The sequence below is a fragment of the Strigops habroptila genome, chromosome 11 (assembly GCF_004027225.2).
Source record: "Strigops habroptila isolate Jane chromosome 11, bStrHab1.2.pri, whole genome shotgun sequence".
NCBI classification, from domain to species: domain Eukaryota; kingdom Metazoa; phylum Chordata; class Aves; order Psittaciformes; family Psittacidae; genus Strigops; species Strigops habroptila.
In genome coordinates, this window is record NC_046360.1 from 28,237,395 (window position 1) to 28,262,908 (window position 25,514).

Genomic DNA, 25,514 nt, shown 5'->3' on the forward strand with positions numbered 1-25,514 from the left:
GCATTTTGACAAATAGCTGAATCAACCTGCAACCTGCTTAGCAGATTTTTTGCTTGGTTTCCTAGAGAAATGGAACTTTTAAAACCATGTTGCCCACCCATCTGTGAGATACTCCTCTCTAAATCAGCTTCTCACTAATTGGAACCAAATTTGAACAAGCAGCAAAGGCTTATGAAGACATTAAGATAGGAGAGAAGGAGGAGAAGGAAGGGGTGGTTTAGTACTTTGGCAATCTGCTTGGCAAGAAGCAACTGCCCAGTCCTGGGCATATGGGTTGTGCAAGAAGTACGTTTTTCGAAAAGCTCTGGGCATACCACACTGGAAGAAACTGCAGGAAAATTAAACCTGAATATTAAGGTTACTATAGTGAAGATGAGTGGGGACACCAAATGTTCCAGGTTACCTGCTAAGGAAGAAATACTGGCAGGAGAAGCATTCTCACCCTAACAAATACAGAAAAGTAACAGAACTTGTAGGATTCAACTTTCCATTCCTCTGAAGATTTCGTATTAGTGGGGAATGTGCCACAAGAAAAGGATTTGGTACCAAGAAGCTGATTTAACACGTAAGGGAACATGTGCTTCAAGGCTTTTGCCCAAAGCCATTCTGAATTGGCCATCCAGCAGAAATGCTAGATGCATTCATGCAGCAGCATAAATGTTGCAGTGTAGGCAGAAGAGGCTGATGCTGCCTGGGCAGAATGAAATAATCTGCTGCTTTTAAGTAGATGTAAAGTGGAAATGTCCTTGGCCTCTCTGGCTATGAGCTATTTCTAGAGAAATTTCTTTCCATTCCATTACTGCTTTCAAAGTTGACTGTTTTCCAAAGTTTTAACATAAACTTTGATTAATGGAGAATATTACAAATGTTTGTTCCCATTGTTACAATGACAACTCTAAACATTTATTAATAATGTATTAATTCTTCATAAGTGTCAAATGAAAAGGCAGTGTGACAGTTTTCAAAGAAGAGAGAGAAACAACTGCAAGGTTGGCACTACAGGATGCGGAGTAAATGGGCACAAATACTTGACAGAGAAACAACTACAACAGAGAAAACTCTGTTCCAAAGCACTCCCTGCTGAGCAGCGCTGCTTGGGGGGTTGAAAACGCCACACGCTGATCCTCTTGATGGTATGAAAATACCTGATAATTGCCTCTTTCCTTCTACACTGTTCTGATTAGTTTTCCCAGTTTTTCTCCCCTTCCTCCTTGTACTATGCAGTGGGGGCAGTATGATTACGAGAGAATACAAGATGTGATTTGTGTGATAGATTATTTACAAGACAAACCTCTTAAACCATTCATCACATAACAGAGGCCATCAGCCATAGTTACAGTCAAAATGTTTTCACTGTTTCCAGCCCAGGAAGTGCCCATCACTGCCTCTTTTTTTTTAAAAAAAAAAAAAAGAGAGAAAACCTGACCAGCTGACTAAGCACACGCTAATAATTTTTCTGCAGAGCACAGAAGTGGTCTCAGCACCACTGTAATCAGTAAAGTGCTTTCTGAAAACATGTCTGGTGTCTACACTTCACTACCTACCATACAGCATGAAAGGCTGAGATTGAGATGAAATCAGAATTGCCATCTCTTCTGTCAAATGCTAAAATTTATTTAGTTCTACTTGATTAAGCTGTGCAACAGAACTAAAAGTTCTCCTAGCTACTGGGAAAAAAAAAGGCAGGATAGAATGAGAAAACCTGAACACATCCATTATGTGAAAAGATGTGAGAATAATTCTCTGTCAACATTTCAGTTCACAGACACAGACTCCATGGCTGGGTTTCCAATAGGAGTAATGGTATCAGATGGGAAAGAGTTATTTGAACAACTGAGATTTAATGAATCTCCTCCTCTTTGGGAAGATGGAATTTTACAAGTGCATTGAGAACATGGGCTCTGCAGAGGGATAGAAAGCTTATTTTTCTTTAACACTTGTCTTTGTTCAGTCAAAGAGACACAGCTCCCAAATGCACAGGAAGGTTTTCCAACTCCACTGCAAAGAGCAGAGGAGTGTGGGGAATTGAGGTTCAGGACTAGAAATTTCGTCGGGAAGGTTCAGTTCCTGGGACACCAGGAACTTTTTTACAGGCCTTATGCAAGCGGGAAGACACGTCCTGTAGAAACACCTGCAGGTTTCCATCTGCATATGTAAGCACTTTGCCATCTACAAAAGCTGTTGGCTAATTTATTTCTTGCACAGATTACTGAGATAAATTATGAGGTATGAGAATATGTTACAGATGTCACAGGGGTGGTATGGGCTATCTCAGAATAAGACATACCTCTAACCTCTAGGGAACACGAAATTTAAATAATCAATTGAAAGATCATTTTCACCAGTTCTCTGTGTACATTCACCATTTCTCACAGCAACTGGACATCTCTGTGAGGTTTTCCCATGAGGGCAAGAAGGCAAATGTCATGAGAACATTGTGTATATAGCTCTTTCTAAGGATGGACCAAGAGAAAATTGGGGAGGGGGCAGTGAAGGAAATCCTAAAAGACAAGTTCATTTATGTTCCCAAAGAAGGGAGGGGAAGGATTTACACACTTCTTTATTCGCATGCTTATGGGTATGCTACTAGCCCGTGGAGTGAAACATGTATACCTTTCTAGGATTCTGGGTTTTTTTAAACTCTAGACTCACAATGAAATGCTGGGGATGTTAGAAGACATTTGAAGACTATAGTTAAAATATTAACTAACTCTGCCCTATCAAATAAATCTAGTAAAAGCAGCTAAATCACTCAGTTCCCACAAAGTTCAACTAAAAGAACTCTTTGGCACAAAGAAATACTTTGGCCTTCACACTTTGAGATAAAGTTAAAAAGACAGTGACCTCCAAATACTTCCCAGGCATATCCCCTGTGGAGCACAACTTATATTCAGGGCCGTGAGAAACACAAGTGAGTATTTGCTTTGGTTTTGGGGGCTTTTTTGTTTGTTTGTTTAAATGAAGTTTACCTTAACAAATAAATGTATCTTGCCAAATTTGATTAACAATACTGGAAAAGAAAGCAGACAAGTAAAGCTAATGTTTCCCCCTGCAAAGCTCCTCTCAAAAGGAAAGCATTTGACCAACAGCTTTACTGTTTCATGTTTTGAAACACTCCATGATTTCTAAATATATCTAAATGTAATAAGAAGGCTTAAGAATACAACAGAATGAAACACTTTGGACAAAACAAAGGTTAGGGGTTTTTTTTGCTGTTGTTGCTTTGTTTTTTCTCCCCCTTTTTTTCTCTCCATTTTGGCTAGCAATTCCTTCTCCCAGTAGATTACTCCAATAGCTCTACTGGAGAGCAATAGCAAATGGTACTGATCTAGTGGGGCTTTGAAAATGTAAAGCAATAGAGTATTGTTTTAAGGCATCCAAATTATAGAGCTCATACTAAGACCATGCTGAGATACCTTAAACTAGTCTCATCAAAAAGGCCACGAAAACTTTTTGATGCTCCCCCCATTTCCAAACTCGTTAATGTGATTCTGATACTGAGGACTGCCCACTTAACGTTGCAGTACTGGCCAGCAGCTGTGACGGGGACCCTCATGTACTGCAACAAAACCAAAGCCAAATTTTAGCTACACACATACTTTTAGGATTTTGAATTGTTGTCTCTTGTCCACTTCAGTACCTACAGCCACTCATCATGCCACTACAAGGCCCCCGAATGCCATGTTCCCACAGCAATGTTTACTCTTAGGTTATTTTTTCCATAGAGCTTCACAGGTAGAATGGTCCACACCGCCCATCATTAGGCTTTTGACTAAAAAAGCAGAGGAAATAATGAGGGAAAACCCTTTATGCACAGGGTAATTATCTCAGAAAAATGCTAACAGCCCAGGTAGGTTCCCACTAGTTCTTATACTGATTTAGTGCATGTAAGTGAACAAATGGGGAAGGCAAACAAGAAGGAAAAGAACTGAAAACTCTTAACAGACAGGGCATCATAAATACAGCAGGACTGGCTTCAGGGGCTCAGGCATCTACTGCTCCAAGAGCAGAAAATACAACCGAAGCAAATGTTTGATTTGCATTTATTCTTGTTTTCAGTCCAGCAACTTCCCAAGTTCCAGATGAACATTTATTTTCCAAATTTCCAGCACTCAGCATGCACTTAATCATAGGAGGCAATCACATCATTATGCTGCTTAACAAAATGTAACACCAGAGCGCGCTGACCTGACAAAATAGCGACTCCCTGCTGAAACCATGCTGAAAGAAATACACATTCCATTTTCATCTCAGGGGACCAGGGGGGAAGCCTAGATTCATATGCTGAATCTCCAACTCATATTAAACTAAAAATTGGGATAATACATGGCAATGCCCAAACTGTTCTGTGCAAGCTGTACGAGGCCCATTTTATGATGCTAAAAATACGTGTTAATCATTTGGATTCATTTTCAGGATGAATTTCTTGCAACATTTGAACAGTAGGAAGCCCTTTATTGGGCATCATTAAAAAGAAGGAAAAAAAATCCCCAAACCCTCAACAACTAATGTATGTAGGGCAACATAATTTCACTTTTAGCTGCCAGCTCTTTAAATACAGATGTTTCCAAGTAGCAAACTATTAGAGTGAACTACAGTTGAAAGGATAAAGGTCTGGATGCAGATGGACTTTTTTTTAGTAAAATCCACGGTTTTTAAGACCAATACAACCAATGACACAACAGTGGACAGGAAATAATTCCCTTCTAATTTGCTATTTTTTCTTTTTTCAAATCTGTTCAGTTAAGGGGGGTTCTAAGACTTGCCACTTGAGCCACCTATAAATGGAGAAGACACTGGCACTGAGCCCTCCTCAGACACCTGGGAAGCCTTCCCCATCAGGCAAAAATTCTCGACCCTGTGTCTCTGACACCAGGAGGATATCCTAAGCTCTGTGCTCATGAATCTGGCCAGGATGTTCGGTTTTTTCTCCCAGGCTTCTACTAGTCCAGTGAATACTCTCATCATCAAAGCAACAGCTATGCTCAGATCAAATGGTTTTGCTTTTTAAAAATTATTATTTTTTTAAGATTTCATTTTCAATGCACATCAGAAACTAAAGCTAATAATAATAATGAGGAGGAGGAGGATGAGGATGAGGATGATGATGATAATAATAATAACAATGTATTTCCGCCCCAACCTCGACAGTCCTGTGTTTCAGCATTGGTCATTAATATGACCAGGCACTTTTTGCAAGGATGATGAAGTTAGATTTCCTGTCCTAACGAAATTCCATAATAAGTAATTGCATTTTCTCTATCTCAATGCCCCTAGTACTTTCAATGAGATGTATTATTTTTCACTTTTAACTTGAGCATTTTTACTGTTGCACCACAACATTAAATACTTGCAATGTAATATCCCAGCCGTGGTATATTGGGGTATTGGAAGGAACTGATCTCTACAGCTTTGCTTTGCAAACACTGCCTTGGGCCCTGGGGATGGCAGCTGCCCATGAACACGGCGGTTTCCTGATGTACAGCTACTTCCTAGTGATAACTGATATTCTCTTATGAACCTCCATCTGCCCAGAGCTGGAACAAGAGATAGCTGTGGTAATTGTGCAGTGACTGCTAGAGACCAAATAGCTTCGATTACCCTGGAAGACATGCAGTTGGCTAACAGAAACGCGATGTGCATGACTGAAAAGCATTAACTTTGCAGTTATCCTTATTTCTAACCGTAGGAGGAAGGAAAAGTAAAAGAAAATACTGCCACAGAGAAGATTAATTCCTGCAGAACAAGGGTCTCAGTCTGAATTAACTGGACCTATTTTGCCTTTCCATTAAATACTTTCAATCCAAACCAGAAAACAACAGGCATAACTCCAGCCCAGCTTAATTACAAAATTGTACTAGTATCAATTTAGACTAATTGTGAATCTGGCTACAATTAAAATAATTTTCTAGCTGGAATAGAGCAGGTCATAGATAGTGGTCATGTAGGAAGTCATCCCTCATCCAAATGATTGAGGGAAATAATTACCCTTGAGTTTTGTGCCTTTCTGGGCACCAGACGTGCATTTACCTCCTGGTCACTCGAAAGTGCTCTTTTCCACACACTGAACCCAAACTGGAAATAATGCCAGCACCTTTCTGGAATGCTTTGCTATCATCAGTACATACACCAAAGCTTTCCACTGAACAAATGTACCAAAATTTCCTTCTTGTTGCTTGCACATACCACCACCAGCCAGCACATCTCCAGGCAAAGATTTCTTACAGCAGAACAGAAAACTCTCTGTAACCACAGAGCAAAGCTTTGCTAAGGAGACAAAGACAAATGTGCGCAATTCCTGCCTCATCTCTGCATTGTCTGTGAGGTCCCAATGTCCCTCTTAGGAGACAGCAGCCTACTTGACTGGGGAGAAATGGGAGGCAGTTCCGCATAGCCTCTGCTACCCGCAGGAGTGGGCTGTGCGGGTGGGGTTAGCTCTGATTGGAAAAGGCCACAAAAACTCACGCCTGAGCTCTTCACAAGCAGTGCAGCTCAGTACCCAGCCACCCAGCCAGCTCTGAGCTTGGCCCATTGATACTATTCACCTTTGTGCAGCACAATTAGTCTGGGATAGGATGAGGGCATGCACTGCTCTTCAGCCTCACGTTCAAGGCACTCAGATTTAAGAACCACAAAGCATTTCTGTTCCAAATCTGCTCACCTTTCTTCACTATGGAAATGAAGCTAAAAATGATGCTTCACCCACAGCACTGCAGACTGCAAATGAGTTCGTGGCTGACCCACAACCCATCTTCAGTGGTTTTTAATATCTAGCTTTGGCAGCTGCCTCATCGGATGTGGCAATGAGATCCATCTGCAGGGGCTGAGGGGCAAGCTCCATCTACCCAGACCAGAAGGCACATAATTTTAAGGAATATTTAACTCTATAGGAGCCACTCTCATATAAGTTAGATGCTGTGGTAAAGAGTAGTTTTGTGGACTTGATATCACAGGTTCAAGAACAACTTTCATGTAATGAACATCAGAAAGCTGAGATACTGAAACTCTTACAATAATTTCTGGACTAAAAGGAAAAATGGCATCTGAAGTTAAAAGGTGAGAGGGGCTGTAGGTGAATAAATTTGCCAGCTGGTCAGATGCAAGCAAAGAAGCTCCTCAAGCACTTGTCTCCTCCTATCTGACCCATAAACACTCAACCCTATCGTCAACACCATTAAGTTCTAGACTGTCAAAACACTCCTTAACATACAGGGCTACCCCACTGCCCCTCTCCATTATTTATTACAAGTGGTTATGTGTAAACTCTACTTTGAATCTCTTCTTTCCCTACCAAACTTTGCCTTTGCCACTGAGACAACACTAGTTTCCTTAGTGCCATTAATTTTTTTTTTTTGCCCTTCTGCTACTAAAACTTTTCCATTTCTTCACCAAAGTCAGAAATCTGTCTCTTTCAGAGGCAGAGATGCCAGTAACTCTCAAGACAGGTTATGTCCTTTTCTCCACAGTCTGTATTTCTGGACACCCAATGAGCTCTGGGTTACAGTTAGTACCTGTCTCTGTCATAATAATGGATTTAAATGTATCGCTCCCATAAAAACAGTAGGAAGAATATGTATTGCCATTCCAGAAATAAACCATATGAGACCTGGACAATTGCTAATGGATCCCAAGTACTCAGGAGGCAAAAAGAGTGACAATGAGTGTTTGAAAAAACATAAATAATAATGAAAAGATGATGCACAAAAGTGGCTCTGTCAGCAACCTTCAACCTTTTTGCAGACGACACACTCAGGCCACATACAGAAAAGCTTCTGAAAATTGCACAAGATCTTGGCCATATCTTCTGTATATGCACAAACTGCTTTAGTTTCTGTTTCCGTTCATCTCCTAAGTGCATAATCATATGCAATAAAATTTGTCTGTTTCTCTGCATTTATACCAACTGGAGATCTTCCAGTGCATTTAGTCAACACAACCACCCAGCATGACCCATTCAGTCAGGCCGGCACTGTCACAGTCTTTTTTTAAGGTTTGCCCTTTTAGACTTCCCAAAACATATCCTGAGAATGAAAATCTTGCAAAATGTCACCGAGTGCCAGAAAGAAGAGAAGGAATCCACTTTACCTCCAGAATGCGGTGGTGGTCCACACAGCAGCACCATGCCCTGGCCCTGGCGGACAGACACAGTGCTTCTTGTTCTGGTTTTGAAGTTCTCGAGATCTGCCAAGAGAGAAAGAACTCTGTTAGAGGGAGTTTAATGGTTTCTCCTCATGAGAAGGAAAGAGGGTTAGTTAGAGTTTGCTGCATAACATAGAAACAAGGTGAACATCGGCATGGGAGGTAGTTGGTGGGACCTGAGTGGAATGAGGGGCAGTGAGAGGGTGATGTGCATCAGAAGCAGCAATAGGATGAGTAAATGTCTCCACAGGCCGCATGGCTGGTAAGGGGGAAAAGGTGCTGATTTAACCAGGGCAGAAGACACACCTAGAGAAAACTCCAGCAACCTGTAACACTGGTTTTATGAATCTATGAAGAATTACTGCCTTCAACACTTATGTTATAACCCAGTCTGTTTCCCTTTAGGAGACTTGTTACTGATGCCCTTGCAACCCACGTGTAGAAACCCTTCCTTTCCCATAAGGAAGCCTCTTGTAATAGCTCTATGTTAGCCATACAGTGTTTTAATTAAAGTCCTCCTTACACCTTTCTCTTTTTCTTCTCCTTCAGGGGCCATGCACTCCAAAAATGTAACTCCTTATCTTCTCTCCTTGCACACTGAATTCAAGGAACTTGCTATTAAGTGATGAGGTGACTCCGTGAGATGAGCAGTGGCACCAGGTATTGATCACCAGTGGCTGCTGCTCGGGAGCTCTAATACACTGAACCACTTTGGTAGCCTTTTATCTTTAACAGTCTCTTGTATTTCAATTTTCTTTACTTTTTTTTGCTTTTGGTGTAGCTGAGCCATGGTTTCATGATTACAAACCTGTTGTCAGTGCAATTGGGAACCAGGGAAAACACACAGGTGATAAATATTTAACAGCAGGAAGAGTAGGGACATTATTATAAGGTTACAAGGATGAAAAATTAAGCCTTGATTTTTATCTCCTCTTGAAAATGTCTTCTGGAAGCACAAGCATGCATACTTAAAAAAAAATTGAATTAGAAAATCAGAAGTCACTCTTTTATTTTAGAAACCTTTTTCATGGACCCTTCCCACTAAAGCTAAATTTAGGACAAAATCCAGGCAAAAAGGGAATGACAGTGGAAATAGTGAGTAGCAATTCATTACAGTGCTGGTAATCGTAAGATTTCCAGCACTGTTCTGTCATACCATTATGCTATCTGTTACATCATTCCCAGGATCTTCTTGTTATATTATTTCAGCTTTTTCATTTGCATTTTAGTGGGTAAATATTGTGGGGGCTGAAAAAGCCTGCTGCACCACAGTGCATTATTTGTGAAAACAGAACTATTTCAAACCTGCCTCCCTCCCACACATCTGCTGCCCAGCCCATGGACAGACACACTGTCCAACCCTGTGCAGTACTGCCATCTGCACTGGGTGCTAAGGCTGTCACATTATCAAACGCTTTGGGCAAAATGGGTTCACACAGGAGGTTCAAAACTACACTTGCAATTAAAAGCAGTCCAAGTTTAACCTGGCTAGCAATTTAACAGCAGGCTGACCAGTGTAAACTGTTTATTCAGGCTTTGTGTAGGTATAAGCAGACAATAAAGCATGGAGTTTCTCAGCCTCAAGACATAGTCTGGGTTTGTAACTTTGAGCAGGGTAATTTTCTCTGTCCTTCGGTATGTTTTGGCCTAGGTAAAGACAGAAGGAAAACAGAAGAAAAGCCATTATCAGTGAAAACAGAGATATAATTTTTCTGTCCTAAGTTCTATAAAAAAGGTGGAATGTACTTTTCAGGAACCACTATTATATTCCTGTGGCTACCTGTTAGTCCCATAGACTTAAATATCTTTTGACTGCACACAGGCACAAGATCAGATCCCACCCTTACTGAGGACAGTTGCACAAGGAATAATAGCGTGAAACCAAAATGATGCTTGAGAAATAAATATGGTATTAGGAAATGTTTTTTACATATTATTTCCAATAAGTGAAAAAAAAAAAAAAGTAAAACAAGTCTCAACCACCAAAGGAGATGTTTTATAGACATGTATATACACACATATATATGCACTAGAAAGAAAATTGCAGAACTATTGGTAAGTATCAAATAATATTCAATGGAAGATTCTTCATATATCTGTTTAGATATTTGTATCTTCATCCACTTCATCCCTTAGTTGGTGGAACTAATAAGTTATGCCATATGCATATACATACACACGAAACATTTTAGAGATCATAAAGAATTTACTTTTCAAGCCTGAATCCTAAAAAAGCCACAGAGAGGTCTGCTCTGGAACAGATGAAAGAAAAACTGCTTGAACTCTGAGCCTGTGTGTTTAAGCTTACTTACACGATGCTTTCGGGAATTCCGTTAATCACAGGAGATGGAATGGGAAAGGGTTTTCATTATTAATAGTAAGAAAGAGCCATCTGCCTGGTGACCCAGCAACTCTTGATTACAATAGTATGGAGAGACGGTGCATGACTCAATAGTTTAAATGCAAATCTAGTCCTCTGTTTGTTTTTTCCTTTTTTTGAAGGAAGAAATAACCCTATTTGTTGACAAAACAGATAGCTATACATTTATGACAAGGAAAGAAGAGTCTGCTTGGGTGAACAAGTATGAAATGATGAAGGAATGGTCAAAACCAATTGGAGGCAGCAAACAAAGCAGAGCATTCATCACTGTTGCTCGTAGTGCAAACTATCAAGCATTGGAAGTCAACTGTCAGTTCTGAAAAGCCTCATGCATGTACTGAAAATCTGGCTCCAACTAAAATAAAATTAAGATAATTGTAAGAAAGGCTAACGTCTCATCAAACTGATTGGGCTGATTATGCTCATGCATTCCAAAATCCACACTTCAGATTTATTTTTGCAATACCTAAATAGTAACTTGAATTAACAATATCACTAAGATTGTATTAGCAAGAAACTTCATTTAAACACCACCTTGCAATTTCCGAAGAAACTGGGAACAATATTAGTGTTGCTGAACGGTTACAAAGCATACAGATTTGTGATGTGTGGGTCCAAGAGGTTCCCCTCTGCTTCCACATGCTGTGCAAAGCGGACAAAAACCTTTCCTACAAAATTCTGCTCAAATGGGTGCAGAATATTGCACTGAAATGTTGTACCGCTTAATTCTCCATACATGGCTGTAAACCCACTTGCTGAACATAAGTTAAAATACACTTGCTGAAAACCACCCCACAGGATGCTTTAACGTAGAAGTAGCCCTCTACCATTCCTTTCCCTACCTTTATTATCTTCCTCCAAGGGAAACATAGCTGTCTAGTTCCTCTCTACCCCTCCCCAGAGAGTATGTAAGAAATTATACTTTTGACATTAAAAAAATCAATGGGACAGCAAAAGAAGAAGGAAAAAACAACACTCAACACTGCAGAATGACTGAAATACAGTGTAAATGGTTCGGCTGTAGTCTCCCCTGATGAGAACATTAAGATTCACTCTGCCTTGCCCCCAAGCCTAAAACCCATTGCTAACATATGAGAATTTTTGTTCTTATTTTCCAATAAGAAAAAACCCCAACAAACCCACAAGAACGCCAAAAGACTTACTAAGCCAGCAAGCTCAATTATTTCTTATCATACTTACTGTTTTGGAAGAAGGTGTGAAGCAGGACTATCTTACCTCCCCGTTTCCCTCGATTCCAGCTCTCTTTCCGCTGGAAATTGCACTTGAGCAGAACTAGATGACTAGACGAGGTGTTCAGGTGTCCAGCTGCTGGACCTGCCACTGTGCCCAAGCAGAGGACCCCCACGACACAGCATGGCTATTCAGCATGTGCTGCTACAGGGTGAGCCTCTACTCATGTTTTTCTCACTGTGATGTATTTTACCTTTTTTATTTCCTACTCCTTCTTGTTACATTTCAGATTTGTGAGGGAGGCAGTGACAGCCTCAAACAGGTCACCACCTTCTCAAACAGGAGTGAGAATTCTCTGGTTTACATATAGAAGCACTGTCATGAGGAGACAGTGCCATCACTTGAAGTGTTTGTTAATCCAGAAGAGGATGTAACAAAACCAGTGGTACAAAGCTGAAGTCATGGAAATGGAGATGAGAAATTAAACTTACTATGAATAATGATGATCAGCTGCTGAAATAAACTACAACAGTGGGCTGCAGTGGGAAAGCAGTGGGTTCAGCATCTTTGATGCTTGGAGATCAAGACTACCTTTCTAGAACATGTACGAACACTAACTAGACTTTAATCATGCTTAAACAGCCAGGTTCAGTTAGGGATAAACTGGTAGAAAATATGGCCAGTGACAGGGGGCACTGCACCCACCTAGCCTTCAGATGCATGAAATCTGAAGGAGGAGGGGGTCTCGAGGCCAGTGTGAATGCATGGGTGCCTGATGCCCACTAACAGACCTGAAAGCCCCAGAGGTTTGCTCCTTGGGACCTGGCAACACGTTATATATGAAATCTGAAAATAATCACATAATGATTTAATAATTAAAGTACCCCATGGGGTACTAAATACCTTATAATAAAAATAAAAGACCTAGTCGTTATAGTTAAATGCAATGAGCATTGGTAAATAGAAGAGAGAGAACAAGACGAAGCAAAATAATGCCTGGAAGTGATAAATTCATTAAGTTTTAGCATGCAGGCATCTTTGTGACTTAATTAAAGTTTTTAGGTTGTGAATTGCTTCAATTACAATGATCTATCATCACACAGATCAAAAAAGAAAGGAGCTTTAATTTCAATAAAAATATTTATACCTGAAACAAACCAAACATGACCAGAACATGAGGACTGATTAAAGGAATAGAAACCACTTGTCAGAGCCAGGATCCCTGCCTGTGCTTTTGGTGAAAGTGTATCTGTTCAATAACTCAGGGATTTGTGGCACTGAGCAGTATATGACCATGAAAAGATACTGTTGATCAAAAAGGAAATAACACAGCATAGCACACACAAGAAGGATGTAAATTTACCGTAACTAATTAAAGCATCATACATCTGCATGAGAAATCCTAGGTCACTCACACCAATAACTTGCAAACGAGGCTTTTATTTTAAATGTGTGATTTTAAGTAATCAAGATGAGATATTTGTATGACTGTTAATAAAATAATACACTTGCATAGCAGTTTTTGTCCTATTTAACTTGGACAGTTTCTATTTAGTAAGGAATTGTAAAAATTGATTAAGAGAAACCACTGAGGAAGAAAATATTAACACTTTCCCATTCTGAAGGTCCTGCCAAAGCCTATTGGAAGCACACAATACTAAATCAATGACTCCACTGAAAATAGAAACATATTGTACAAGCTCCAGTAACTCCAGCATCGCATGAGGATGTGATTAGTAATGTTTTCAGTGCAAAGACGTATATGACAGGAAGGTCTAACAAGAATGCAGACAGGTTATCATGATTAACAGCTACTCAGACCTTATCTAATGAATAAGGATGCCACTTAAACTTCATCTCCACAGTATCAATTCTAAATTAAGCTTATCAGACCCATGTGAGTATAAAGCTGCATGTATTTAACCTGTGAAAAATACATTGATTTGTACCACTGACACCATTGTACTAGCGACTGCATGACTTTGGGAAAGTCACTGAAGTTCTCTGTGACAAAGTTTGCACATCTCTAAGGAAGAGCACTTAAACTGTCTCTCAAAAGATGCTTAATCAGCTAATATTTGCACAAAACCTTGACATCTGGTGCTGAAATGCACTAGAGTGCAATATGCTGTTAGCACATGCACACTAACACCCACTCTTTAGTATGAACCTGAATGTCTTTTCTTGAATTACTAGATTTTTCTGTAGCCTCCATTAACACTCTGCCTTAATGTTTAGTGATAGAACTTGTGCAGGTACTGTTAAGTGATGCCAGTTTGATACAGATGCTTATTCCTCAAAACCGCTCAAAAGCCCAGAAGGTGCCAGCAGCAGCTGCCAACCCCACCAGCTTTGCAGTTTGGGTATGGTATTGCATTGAACAACCTCCTTCCAAAACCTCAAATGTGGTTTAATAAAAGCTTAAACTATCTGAAACGATCCAAAGCCCCTTAAGACTGGATAGTTTGTCTCAGTAAATGGCATTTGGAAATTTTAATCAAAAACATATGGCTTTTCACAGTAACAATTATCCGACTTTGGCTAGAGTAATGAAACATTTCCCCAAGTTTTATGTACAAAAAAATCAGTCATTAGAGCAAAGAAAATTCATTATAAGCAGAATAAAAGAGCTGTATCCTTTTATCCTTTATTAGGTTTTACTTGGGTTTGTACTTTGTTTATGAAACTTGGTAATCCTTTTTCTAAGTGACCATTAGATAAGTCCTGGACATGAAAGTCTGCTCTTTTAAAGAATTATTTCAGAGATTACACTGAGGTATGAGCAAGCAAACAAGATCATACAGGCTCCCTTTCCTGCAAGTTCTCACTGGTGAGGACAGTGCAATATTTGACCTCTGCTTTTTGTATTTATATCCCTGATTTGTATTTAGCTTCACTGACTGTCCTGTTGTTAAGACCTCTCCCTAAGCAGAGTGGTTACGGTGCATGTACACGAGGCCCACTTGGTTCTCATTATGGGCTGCAACACAGAAATGACTTGCCTGCTGAACTTGGCGTGCCCTGGAAACCAGACGTGGAAACCAGAAACAACGAGGCTTCCCTCAGGACGCTGCATGTCTCAGGTCGCTGGTGATTTGACAGAGATATCCTTATCTTTCATGAAAGCTAAGCTCTGTTTTGCCTGCCTTTGTTTGCAGGAGGAGGGTTTCCATGGTTTGCCTTTGATTTTTGTTAACGAGTAGCATATTTTTAGAAATGAAAACGCTTTCATAATTACGCCAGTTCTGAAATTAAGAGAGAACTCTGTATGCAAAAGGGCTGTTTTAGAACTATTAAACAAAACCAAAAATATTACAGAAAATTCCATGAATAGTAAATTATTCAAATTGATGTGACAGGTGTCTGCATGTCTTTTGGAAAGCCAATTTATGTGACTATATCATGTAGAAGAAAGCTCTACTGTACATTGCCTTGAATGGCACACTGTCAAAAACCCATACACCATTAGTGAACCCTTTGTCATTACATTTGAGAGTTTTTTTCTAATGATTAGAAAAGCAGTGTCACTGCTGTTTTTATATGTTATTCTTGTTTAACTGATACGAAACTATTTCTCTTTCTACTATATTCTATAAAAAACATACATACATCAATCACCTCTTTATACATCACTGAATTTTCATTTCTAAAAGAAAACAGGACTAATATTCAAGCTCAGAGGGAAAAAAAAGTTAGTGGCTTTTAGGCTGCTATATTTTACTTAAAGTCTCTCTCTAGAGACTTCTGTAGAGCAAATCTGATAACATATCAGTGATACTGCTCTACCGAGTTGGTGTTAATAGCAAGTAGCTACCAAAGCACAATACCTGTATATTTATGTCTATCTGTATCTTCAAATGGATCATTATTCCTACAGAGTGAGATATTCAATGAACCTTGATAGAGGATGTATGCACTTGAAGGAAAACCAAGGGATTGTAACAGGGGACCCCAAGAATACAACCATAAGGTAACTGCAATGGTCTTGCTGGTGCAGCCACACGATGGAAACAGGTGGCTAAAAGCACAATCCCACAGCTCCTCCCCACCAAAGGAACACAACCCAGCACTGAGCAAAAGTTGGTTTGGCTGGAACAAAGCGAGCCATGAGCAAGGACACTACATATATAAAACACATATGATAAAACAGATGTAAGAGAGACAGAAATCAGTGAAGAAAAAGCAGGTAATACAGCAGTAGTAGCAAATGCAGAAAAATATCAAGTCACTCCCAGCCAGAGGGAACAACCCCCACCTCCTCTGCCGGCATCATGCTTTCCTAACAAACCACCTCCAGAGGCAGTAAGGGATTGTAACTGCCTCCTCCTGAGAAGGGTGACACCACACAGCTTACCTCCAGGAGGAGCACAGGAAAGGAAAAGTGTGGATGATGCTCACGTGTTCCTGCCTGTGTGCATCATTGCAAGTATAAAGTTACTATGCATTTTAGCCTTAGTTATCATTGTAACTGTACTAAACCCAAGTCTTTTATTAGGTTACTAATACTGCAATTAGATTATCAACAAATCCTTGGATCAGCATACAAGGGGTTCTTTTAGCCTGGGTGTTTGGTTTGGTATTTCACCCTTGAGACTTGGTTGTACTTTGAATAAAAAAAAAATTTGAATGATTACAAATTAATCTGATAACTTGACTAGTCAGAAATGAATCCCATAATTTAAGAATTGTCAAATTAGAAAGCTAGAAATGTTCACTGGCAATTTTGAGTATTCTGTAGTGGACAAAACACCACCTTTGCTAGATATGTTAAATGAACTTCAAAGCACCCATACACTAGAAAGTGAAGTAATGATTTAGGTAAGGGGTAATTACATTTTCATATACGTGAAATGCACAATCCACTTAGGTACACAGATGCAGCCAAGGCACCCAAAGTCAATTTTCAGGCATGACTTCAAGAGATTTACAGAGCATAATGGGGTTTCCCTTCTAATACTCCTTCTATAATTTTAAGATGATCCCAGCAATCTAAAATTTAGAATGATGTTTAAGGTCACATTCAGTCCTCGAACCAAAGTCAATGGGATTTTTTAATTTTTTTTTTTTTTTTAATTAAAGACCACATGACCTCCCTTCAAGGGGAATCTGAATAGGTTGGCAATGACATCTTGTTCAATAAAAAACCTGACCAGAAGGATTGGCCAAATTTTCCTGGTTCAGACTGAATAAAGAACCTTCTATCAAGAGATAGCTTGCATGCCATCTTCCAAATTGTTTTCATCACATTTCCGTAACTTTCCACATACAACAGACCATTCTTTCCTACCCTGGACAAAATACACAACCAGATGGAGACAGAAGTCATTTGCATCATTGCCCATGGAATAATACGACCTCATTGACTGTAGACTATAAACTATGCTAATTTGGCCCATAAAACAGTCTTGAAGATGGGATTGTAGTGCATCTCAATCAATCTCAGATTTTAGAGGACACTGGTTTGAAGAAATCATAGCCTGTCTATATGAAAGCAGGCTGAAAGCACTTTAACTGATGACTAGCACCCAAGAAAGCATTAAAGCTTTTTGCTTTGAAAGACTTGACAAGATTTGCCTCCTGATATTTATGGCTCTAACATCTCTAAACACTGTCTCTATAAAACCTGTGCCTGACTTTTTAAAAGCAGGGTTTTATGTCATCCCTTTCACAAATACACAAAGATTAAGTTCTTCTGCCCACGCCCTTGCTGTTGTGTCAAGACTAAACAGCGAGCTGTGCAGTTTGGAATAAAATCACCTTTGATAAAGAGCTTAATAGAATTCTAGTTTAAGAGCTGGTGTTCTAATGAATAATTTTTAAGAGTCACTGATTTGAGAAATAGTTTACAAGTGTGGAGATGAAAGCTTTCTAATTTGACCTTTAGAGCAGAAATTTCACTGGGATTTCTATTTCACCGAAAAACATGTTTTAGAGGTAAGCATCTTGCCATTCCCCCTCCATCTCCCCCACCTTGGAAAATATTTTTTCTTGGACTTTAAACAAGGTACCCCCTGTGCAGCTTTACCAAGTGGCCGAGTCCATTTTGGACTTCTAGACCTTTCTCTGATCTTTTCTGCACAGAAATTGCTATCCTGCTTCAAGATGCAAAAATTCCCAGATGCGCCTTTGCTGTGGGGGCTTCTGCAGCTGGAGGATTTTCACTGTGGGGTTTGCTCTGAAGGCTCGACTTAACTATGCGATGAGAAGAGATGCATACGTGGAGGAGGCAAAGGTGTGAAGTCAAACCAGGCATTCTCAGAGGAGGCACACTGCCTCCCACCAGGAGAAGGGCTCGCAACTCCTCCCGCCTGAGCCAGCAGTGAGCTGCAAATGGACATGCATGGGTTAGGAAAGGGGAAAGTTGGTGTGCTGGAATGTGAGCCAAGATCTTGTTCTCCTTGCAAGCTCTCTTCTGCTCTCTCCCTCACTCTGATCTCTGACCTATGTATCATCTTGGATTTTGACATCTCTATCTGGGTTCTCATATTGAGACTATGTTTAAATCTTACTAAGTCTTTCTGACCACCATCAAAGACAGACTGATTTGCGTACCCAATGGCTAAAATTCCTCCTTAGGCTTTTACCTTGTATCTTGGACTTCAACTGCTTTTCCTTGAGCGTTACCAATCCCACTGGCCAACACACAGCTAACAGGAGCCACAGATCCTCACACTGTGCTTGGACTGCTTTCACCTTCCTCCCTCACACCAAGCATGAGCTGCTTGTCCTCACCAGGATGGCTCTGCCTACCACATTCCAACCTCATCACCTCACTGGGATTTGAACCTTGCTTCCAAATAGGCAATAAGGCGGCCTCAAGTGCTTTTTTGCCTTCCTTCATGCCACTCATCTTATAAGGAAATAGAGGCTCCTAGCAGTATCTGCAAGGCACCCACTGATCTCTACCAAGATCAAATCACTCTTTTCTATGATGTTACCAAAATAAGAAAGTTAATGATGATCTTTTTTTTTATGTTCCATTTCATAAAAGCTGCCCGTTTACCTTCTTTCTACAGGAAATATTTCAAACATTTGTTTTGAAGCAACTCTTCTGCGCCAGTTGAAATGCTGAGGACTCAGAAAATTTTATTTTATTACTTTAATCTGGAAAATCTGGGCAGACATTTCCCCTTGGGTTGACTTTCAACAGAGTTATTTCACCCACAGAAGTTTTTGTATTTTCCTAGCAAAACAGTGAGTTATTCTTACAGTTTCTTCCAGCACAGACGATTTTGCCATAGCCAGGAAGCAGTACTTCTGTTGAGGGAAGGCGATACTGCACAGCCCCCTCTCATTTCATAGCTGAGCATTAATACCACAGGCGCCCCTCATGTCCCCCACTGGAGCAGCTCTGCTGCACCTTCTTACTTTGTGCAGATAAATGAATGCAAATTCAGAGCCCAAATAATGTAAAATAACATGACAGAAGATCGCTCAGCTAGAAGCTTCAAAGAAAAATTTCCCTTTACGTGATAGAAACACAAATGAAAAAGACCCCACAGAGATCCTGATCCTCAGAGAGTATCTGGTGGTTCAGCTTACCTGTGGAAATGCACATTATGATGCTAGGCAGCATCTCCTAGAGAGGAGATATTTTTCATTCTGTTCATCTCTCATGTCTAATGAATTATGAAATGGCAGTCACGTTTGTTGCAGACAGGAAAAATAACATGGGACAACTTTTGACAAACATATTTAAAGCTCTGCTGTCCTTTGCATGCCAATACTTACTCCCTGGTTCTGCTTTCAAGAAGGAAAATAGGAATGAAAAAATGAAACAATGAAGCAGCAGCTACTAGGATAAAATTGTTCTGCATTGGCCTTGCATCCCATCAACAGGAACAGACATCTTCTTACAAAGACAGAGCCCACCTCTGGCCTTTGGGTATAGTTTGTGCTTGACCAGGGGGGCATGTAACTGCTATTTTCCATGCATTTGAAGACACTACTGATTTGCACTGATACAGAATCAGTAAAGATCAACCTAAGGATAATAATTATTTCTTCAAACTAGGTAAATAGCATTATTTCATTTGACAGACCAGGGGATTTAGAGCAAAAAGGGGAGGTGTTACAAGAAGCACCCTAATAACTGAGATTCCTTGTCCTATTCTCTATCCACTGGATGTAAAATAACAGGAAAAATGATTACAGTCTACCACAAAAACATATTTTTATGGCTCTTCAGACATTTGTGCCACTCTAGGGTCAGTTTCTGGAAGATGTTTGGAAAGTTGTGTAATGCGAAAGAACCTGGATCAAAAGAAGCCTTAGTTGCACCCACAGATCTGGTTTGAGTGCATCATGGGTTGCCTGGACAGTAGAAAGCAATGGTTCATAGACCTGACATACCTCTATGCCTGAAATGAAGAGAGTGAGCAGGTGAGACTACTAGTTGTGGAAATGATGCCCCAGATTAACTCCTGCATGATAAAAGAGCGGTGACAATGGGTGCATATGTCAAATCATAGGTGGGGACATAGCATATCGCAACCTTGCCTGCTGATGACTACACTGCAGACAGAGTACCTACAGGATTGTTAATAAAAATGTTCAAGATGTTAACATTTGAAGGAAATATCCTTATGAATGCTAATAATTACCCATAAGTGGAGAGAAAGATTTCTTTTAAATTTACAAGTTTGCTCGGTCATATTCCATTTTGTCTTTTCAAAAAAGTAGGGTTCAAACTCACTGAATAACCGAGTTCCCTGGAGGGTCACTGCACTCTTGTGTATACTGCTTTATACTGGCATCTACGCTTTCAGGCTATTTAATTTATTGTCAAAATAATAATTTAAATTTGCAGTTAATTTTCCTCTCTTCTTTATGCACCATTCTAGCTTTCATCAGAATAAGTCAGCTGGACATCAGTGATGTATAGAGGTATATAACTACTCGATGAAGGTAGCTGGACTATATTCTGAAGTTGTGCCAACATGAAATTCTAATATCATCTGCACAGTTATTCAACTGTTCCTATCCTCGGCTTTGATTTAAGAAAACATGCTCACAAAAATATTTGATAAGTTTAGTTACAGTCAGAGGATTAATACTATTGCTAAGGACACATTAATATTCATAGTATACCACTATATTAATTCTCACTTTTAGCCTTCCAAGAGTGGAAGAGATGTCCAGCGATGTGCGTTGATTCTCTAATAACCTAATGGTAAGCAGCCAAACAAGCCACTAGTGGGAACTACCTTCCTGGTAATACAGGCAAGTTGCAAATGCTGCAGGAATGAGAAAGAACAGGAAATTTTTGCTGATAAGTAGCACAATAGCAGATCCTGCACAAAGCCACGGGAAAGTAGGGAAAGAAAGACAAAGTCTTTCTCTCTCCTTAGCTTACTGTGGGAGCTTTACACTGTTTTCTTTATGAGCTACATATTGAGCATATAAAAAGAAGAGTGGTATTAAGTTAGCAGGTGAGATGTCAAAGTGACTGATTAAGCCTAAGGTCAGAAGATCTTAAATGCAGAGAGATCTACTCCACTTCAAAGTGAAATTGTCCCAACTACTTGGTCTCAGAACCTGAATACTTACTGCTTCATTCAGAGCATCAGAGAAAACAAGAAATCTCTTTTTTATTTCCTTCGAGGTGCAGTCAGAGTTTTCCACAGCACTGTGACATGATGTAGCACAAAGACAATTGTCTCGAGACTAGAAAGAATTTCACGTAACAGCAGAACTTTCTGCAGGGAAAGCTTACATCAGTGGACCTTGGCACACTGGAACCAAATGGGTCAATTTAAGCATTCATTTTAAACAAACTCCTACATCTGCATTTAGTTCTTAAAATCCAGCCCCTAGATATAAATATATATAATTTGAATAGATGTTATTTTACACAGTAAAGGCAAAATTAATAAATATGGGGAGAGACGGGAAGAACTGTCAAGCCAGTGCCTTTGCTGTGCCCTAAATTTCTACAACACAAGGGAAACTGTGGTGCTGCGACCGACCTGTGATCTTAAGCTCATTGCGGAGCGATGCCCAGAGGTGCTGGCAGCAGCTCTCACAGCTCTGGCCACAGGCCTCTGACACCTCCCTGTGCAATGCTCCCCACTCCCAGCAGCACTATTTCTGCATGATATAAACTGAAATACACTTCCCTAAATAACACTGCAGGCTTACAAGATTACTAGCTTTGAGAGAAGGTGCACTGATTATTTACAAATGCCCTGTTACTGCTTTAAGTAATAATATATTCATCTTTTTTATAAACCTTGGGTGGAAACAAAGCAGGTATAAATACTGTGTTTCTGTTGTAAGTTAAGGGTCCTTCTATCACTGATGAAAGTAAAGTAGGTTATACATCTATCCTCTGCTACATGCTCCCTGTTGGTCCTATTCATCAAAAAAGAGAGAAAAAAGAGCTTATGTGAGGCTTAGCCTAGTTTTCCACCCATTGGAGACTGCGCAGCAAAGGTGCAGAGGTTGGGAGCTGGTTCTTTAATGCCACCAACTGCACTTTGCACAGCTGGGTTAAGAGTTCAGCAAAGGAGAGAAACATTGGGAAACGCATGAAGAAAAACTCCAACAGATTTGCTTGTTCGTTTGTCAAGAACACACCCTGCATCACACCAAACCCAGTCCTGGGGCCCAAGCAGCAGGAGTGTCTGGATTTGGATAAGACCAGCAGGACTTTTATTGATATAAATTATATTTTTCCTTTAAAGGGCAATGGAAGAAAGATCAGGACTCTCTATGCATACAGGAAACAACACTCTTGAGCCCAATTTGTCGTAATTAGCCCCAAATCTTATCAGATGGCCCAGAAAAAATTAGCATTATAACTATGCAGAAACAGGGACACCACAAGCAGCTTATGTCCTGCTCTCATGAGCTGTGACTTGACAGCTTCGTGTGTATCACGGTGCATGGAGGAAAACAGGGACGGCTAGCATGTCCCAGCCACTCCTTTGGGAGGAGGGAAGCCTGGTAAGATGGGCCCTCTGGCAGTGGGCAGAAGTGCACATGCAAGCTCCAAAATAATGCTTTATTTGCAGAGTTTCAGGAGCTACAAAACAACTGTTCCTTTAGGAAGAATGACAAGTTTAGGCAATCTCTCTTACCAGATGATCTGTACCGAAACAGATTTATTTACTGGACCCAGAACTTAAAATGTGTCCTGTATATTTGGGAAATACTATAGTGGGTTTTTTTAGTTTCTCTGGAAACTGAAATAGAAGGTCAGCCAAAGGAAGCAAAGGCAGACCAGACCTTCTGCAGCATGGTGTCACTTGTTGATGTCACAGAACAGCTCCTCTGCACCACAATAAAGCCCTGAAGCCCCCTCTCTAGCCTGGATGTGCAGAGGCTCTGAAAGGCTTCAAAGGGAAAAAAAGAGACAGCAAAAAGAGATTTTGAGGTACATAAAGGAAACCAGGCCATGTTAAGAAAACCAGTTCCTGAAGATATAAGAAAAACTAAGAAAACTAGATTATTTAAGGCAGATTCACGGGCCCTGGGAGCAAGCAAACACTGGTTGCTGGCTGGAAGCGTTATCTCTGAATTGTCACGATATGTGTGGAAGGAAGCATGCTAACAAAAACGCCAGGAAAAAGTGAATTAATCTGTGGTAAGAGCTGCAGATTTGAAGTCCAGGCTCTGAAGAAGCAGCAAGAAATAGCCAAGCATGGTATTTCAATATTGGGGTGAAAACCAGCCTTGGAGCACAAGCATGCACATCTTGTGATGGTGGTCGCAAGCGAGGCAGGAGTGCTCCCCCAGTTTCAGTGCGGGTGGGCAGCTCCCACCCAGGATACTGAAAACTAACACCCCATGTTCATACCCCGCAGGGGCTTTTAGCAAGCGCTCTCACAGAAAGCCAGAACAGGGAGCCAGGAAAACGTGCTGAACTGGGTTTCTGCCCTTCACAAGCAGAAAGACCTTGAACAAAGAAACTTCCCAAAGAGGATGAGCACAGGCGACCAACGCTGCACACACACACCAACCCAGCTGCAGCCCAACTCCTGAAAAAGCCAACCCAAACCTTCTGTATCCTTAACTTCCAGGAGGTTTAAAACACATCATCTTTTCTCAACACTCAGATGTTAGTAATCACTGCGGAAATGATTCAATTTGCATGCCGAATGCCTCATTCAGCCGAGCGGCAGTGCACTGCTTCACTGATCAATCAATGTGACTGTTGTTGCGCTTGTTTGTTTAGGCCAGGCGAGGCCGATACCCTGGTGGTTCTCTGAAAATGTTTTCATTATTAATTGTTCTTGAAAGAATTACTCCATTGATCATTTAATCTCCAAAAAGAAAATGAATGCACATCAGGGCAATAAGAGGGTAAAACAGTAAAGACTGTGAGCAGCTATTATAATTTGTTTCTTAGCAACTAATAGCAAAAATTACGAGATTTGCTTGGGTGCAAGATATAACAGGAATTATTCCAGCAATGGGAATATTAAAGAAAATCCTTTTTAGTATGATGGTGGGAGTAATTTTCTTTTTCTACCCTCATGGTGAAATTATTTTGGGATGGTAGGTCAAAGCCCCAAAGTATTCTCATTGCAACCACATTATTACTGTATTTTCTGCTACCATTTGCACTACACAGTGCTGAGTCCTAGCTGCTAATTCATGAGTAACAATTGTTTTTGCAGAAACACTTCTATAAAACAACTTCCTTTATTAAAGTGTGGGGGAAACAGTTTCCAGAAACAATAGTGTGATTCCCTGCAGTTAGGAGTATGTTCACAGTATCACAGAAGAAAGTTAAGAGTTTCTATAAATGAATAAGCCAATGGAAAACGTACAAAAGGTATGTCTGAGGCTGCTGTTCTGGTTAGCAGTGGAAAGAAGCCCATCTCCAAACCCTGACCTCCAGGCATGGTTTAACCTTCAAATGGAGTAAACCAGTTCAGGCTAAATTCCATACACAAAACCAGCTATTTAGCTTGACCAGGGCTGTCTGGAGGAGGAGAAGACCTTTCCCCTTTCATTTAATCCCATCTGCCTGCAAGCCCAGGTTCCCCAGGGAAGCATAGCAATGCTTTGCTGCTGCTCCAGCGTCCCCTGAGATCACCTCCCTTCACTCCCATTATCCCCTCTCCCGGGGCCTCATTTCTGTTCTAAAAACTGCTACCTCAGCACCCTGGACACCGCAATATCAGTTTTGCCAACTGCAGAAAATACCCATAGCATTAGCATGGACCTGTTAAATTACAGATTCAAAGGAAACTCCTTTACAGGAAATTGCTACTGGATGTAAAGGCACGGATTTCAGAGAAGTGTCTCTGTGTGGAGCAGGAGGAAGGACACCAACCGTCGTCCCCATGCAGGGGTGCGACAATGTGGAAAATGCTAAAACCCCCTGAAAACTAGATCCCATTTCTCTAACAGCTCATCTTTTACAGGCATCACTTTTAGGCAGTTTTTATAACAACAGGGGGCAAAACAATGATATGACTGAAAATCTGCGCCAATTTGAACTTGATTTTCCTCTTTCGATACTCATTTCACTATCAGCAGCATGTGACAAACAACAGTACTGATGAGAAAGGCAACAGCTACTGCATGGCTACTTGCTCACTCTGCAGAGGGTTCGTTTTTAAGCCAGTATTACTGCAGGTAGCACTGTCTTTGTGTATTTTCAGGTTAAACTGTAAATCCTACTGAGGAATTTAGGGCCAAATTGGGTCTAGTTATCACAGCAGGGAAAGGATATTTCATCTATCAGTATCGGGGATGGCTCCACAGGAGAAGACAGGGGTCATATGCCAGGAAAGCAGAGCGGAGCCTTGGCCCTGTCCTGGGGATGCATTAGCTGCTGCAGGTTGAGGTG

The 25,514-nt window shown here is 40.5% G+C and overlaps 1 protein-coding gene across 2 annotated transcripts in view; it reads right to left on the reverse strand.

The window, feature by feature from the left end:
- CNTN4 (contactin 4) overlaps window positions 1-25,514 on the reverse strand; it is a 332,256-nt gene that overhangs the window by 92,952 nt on the left and 213,790 nt on the right. For both annotated transcript variants that reach the window (XM_030500859.1, XM_030500858.2), the window contains exon 6: window positions 8,086-8,181. In XM_030500859.1, coding sequence (XP_030356719.1) covers window positions 8,086-8,181 — 96 coding nt within the window. The remainder of the gene's footprint in view (window positions 1-8,085; window positions 8,182-25,514) is intronic.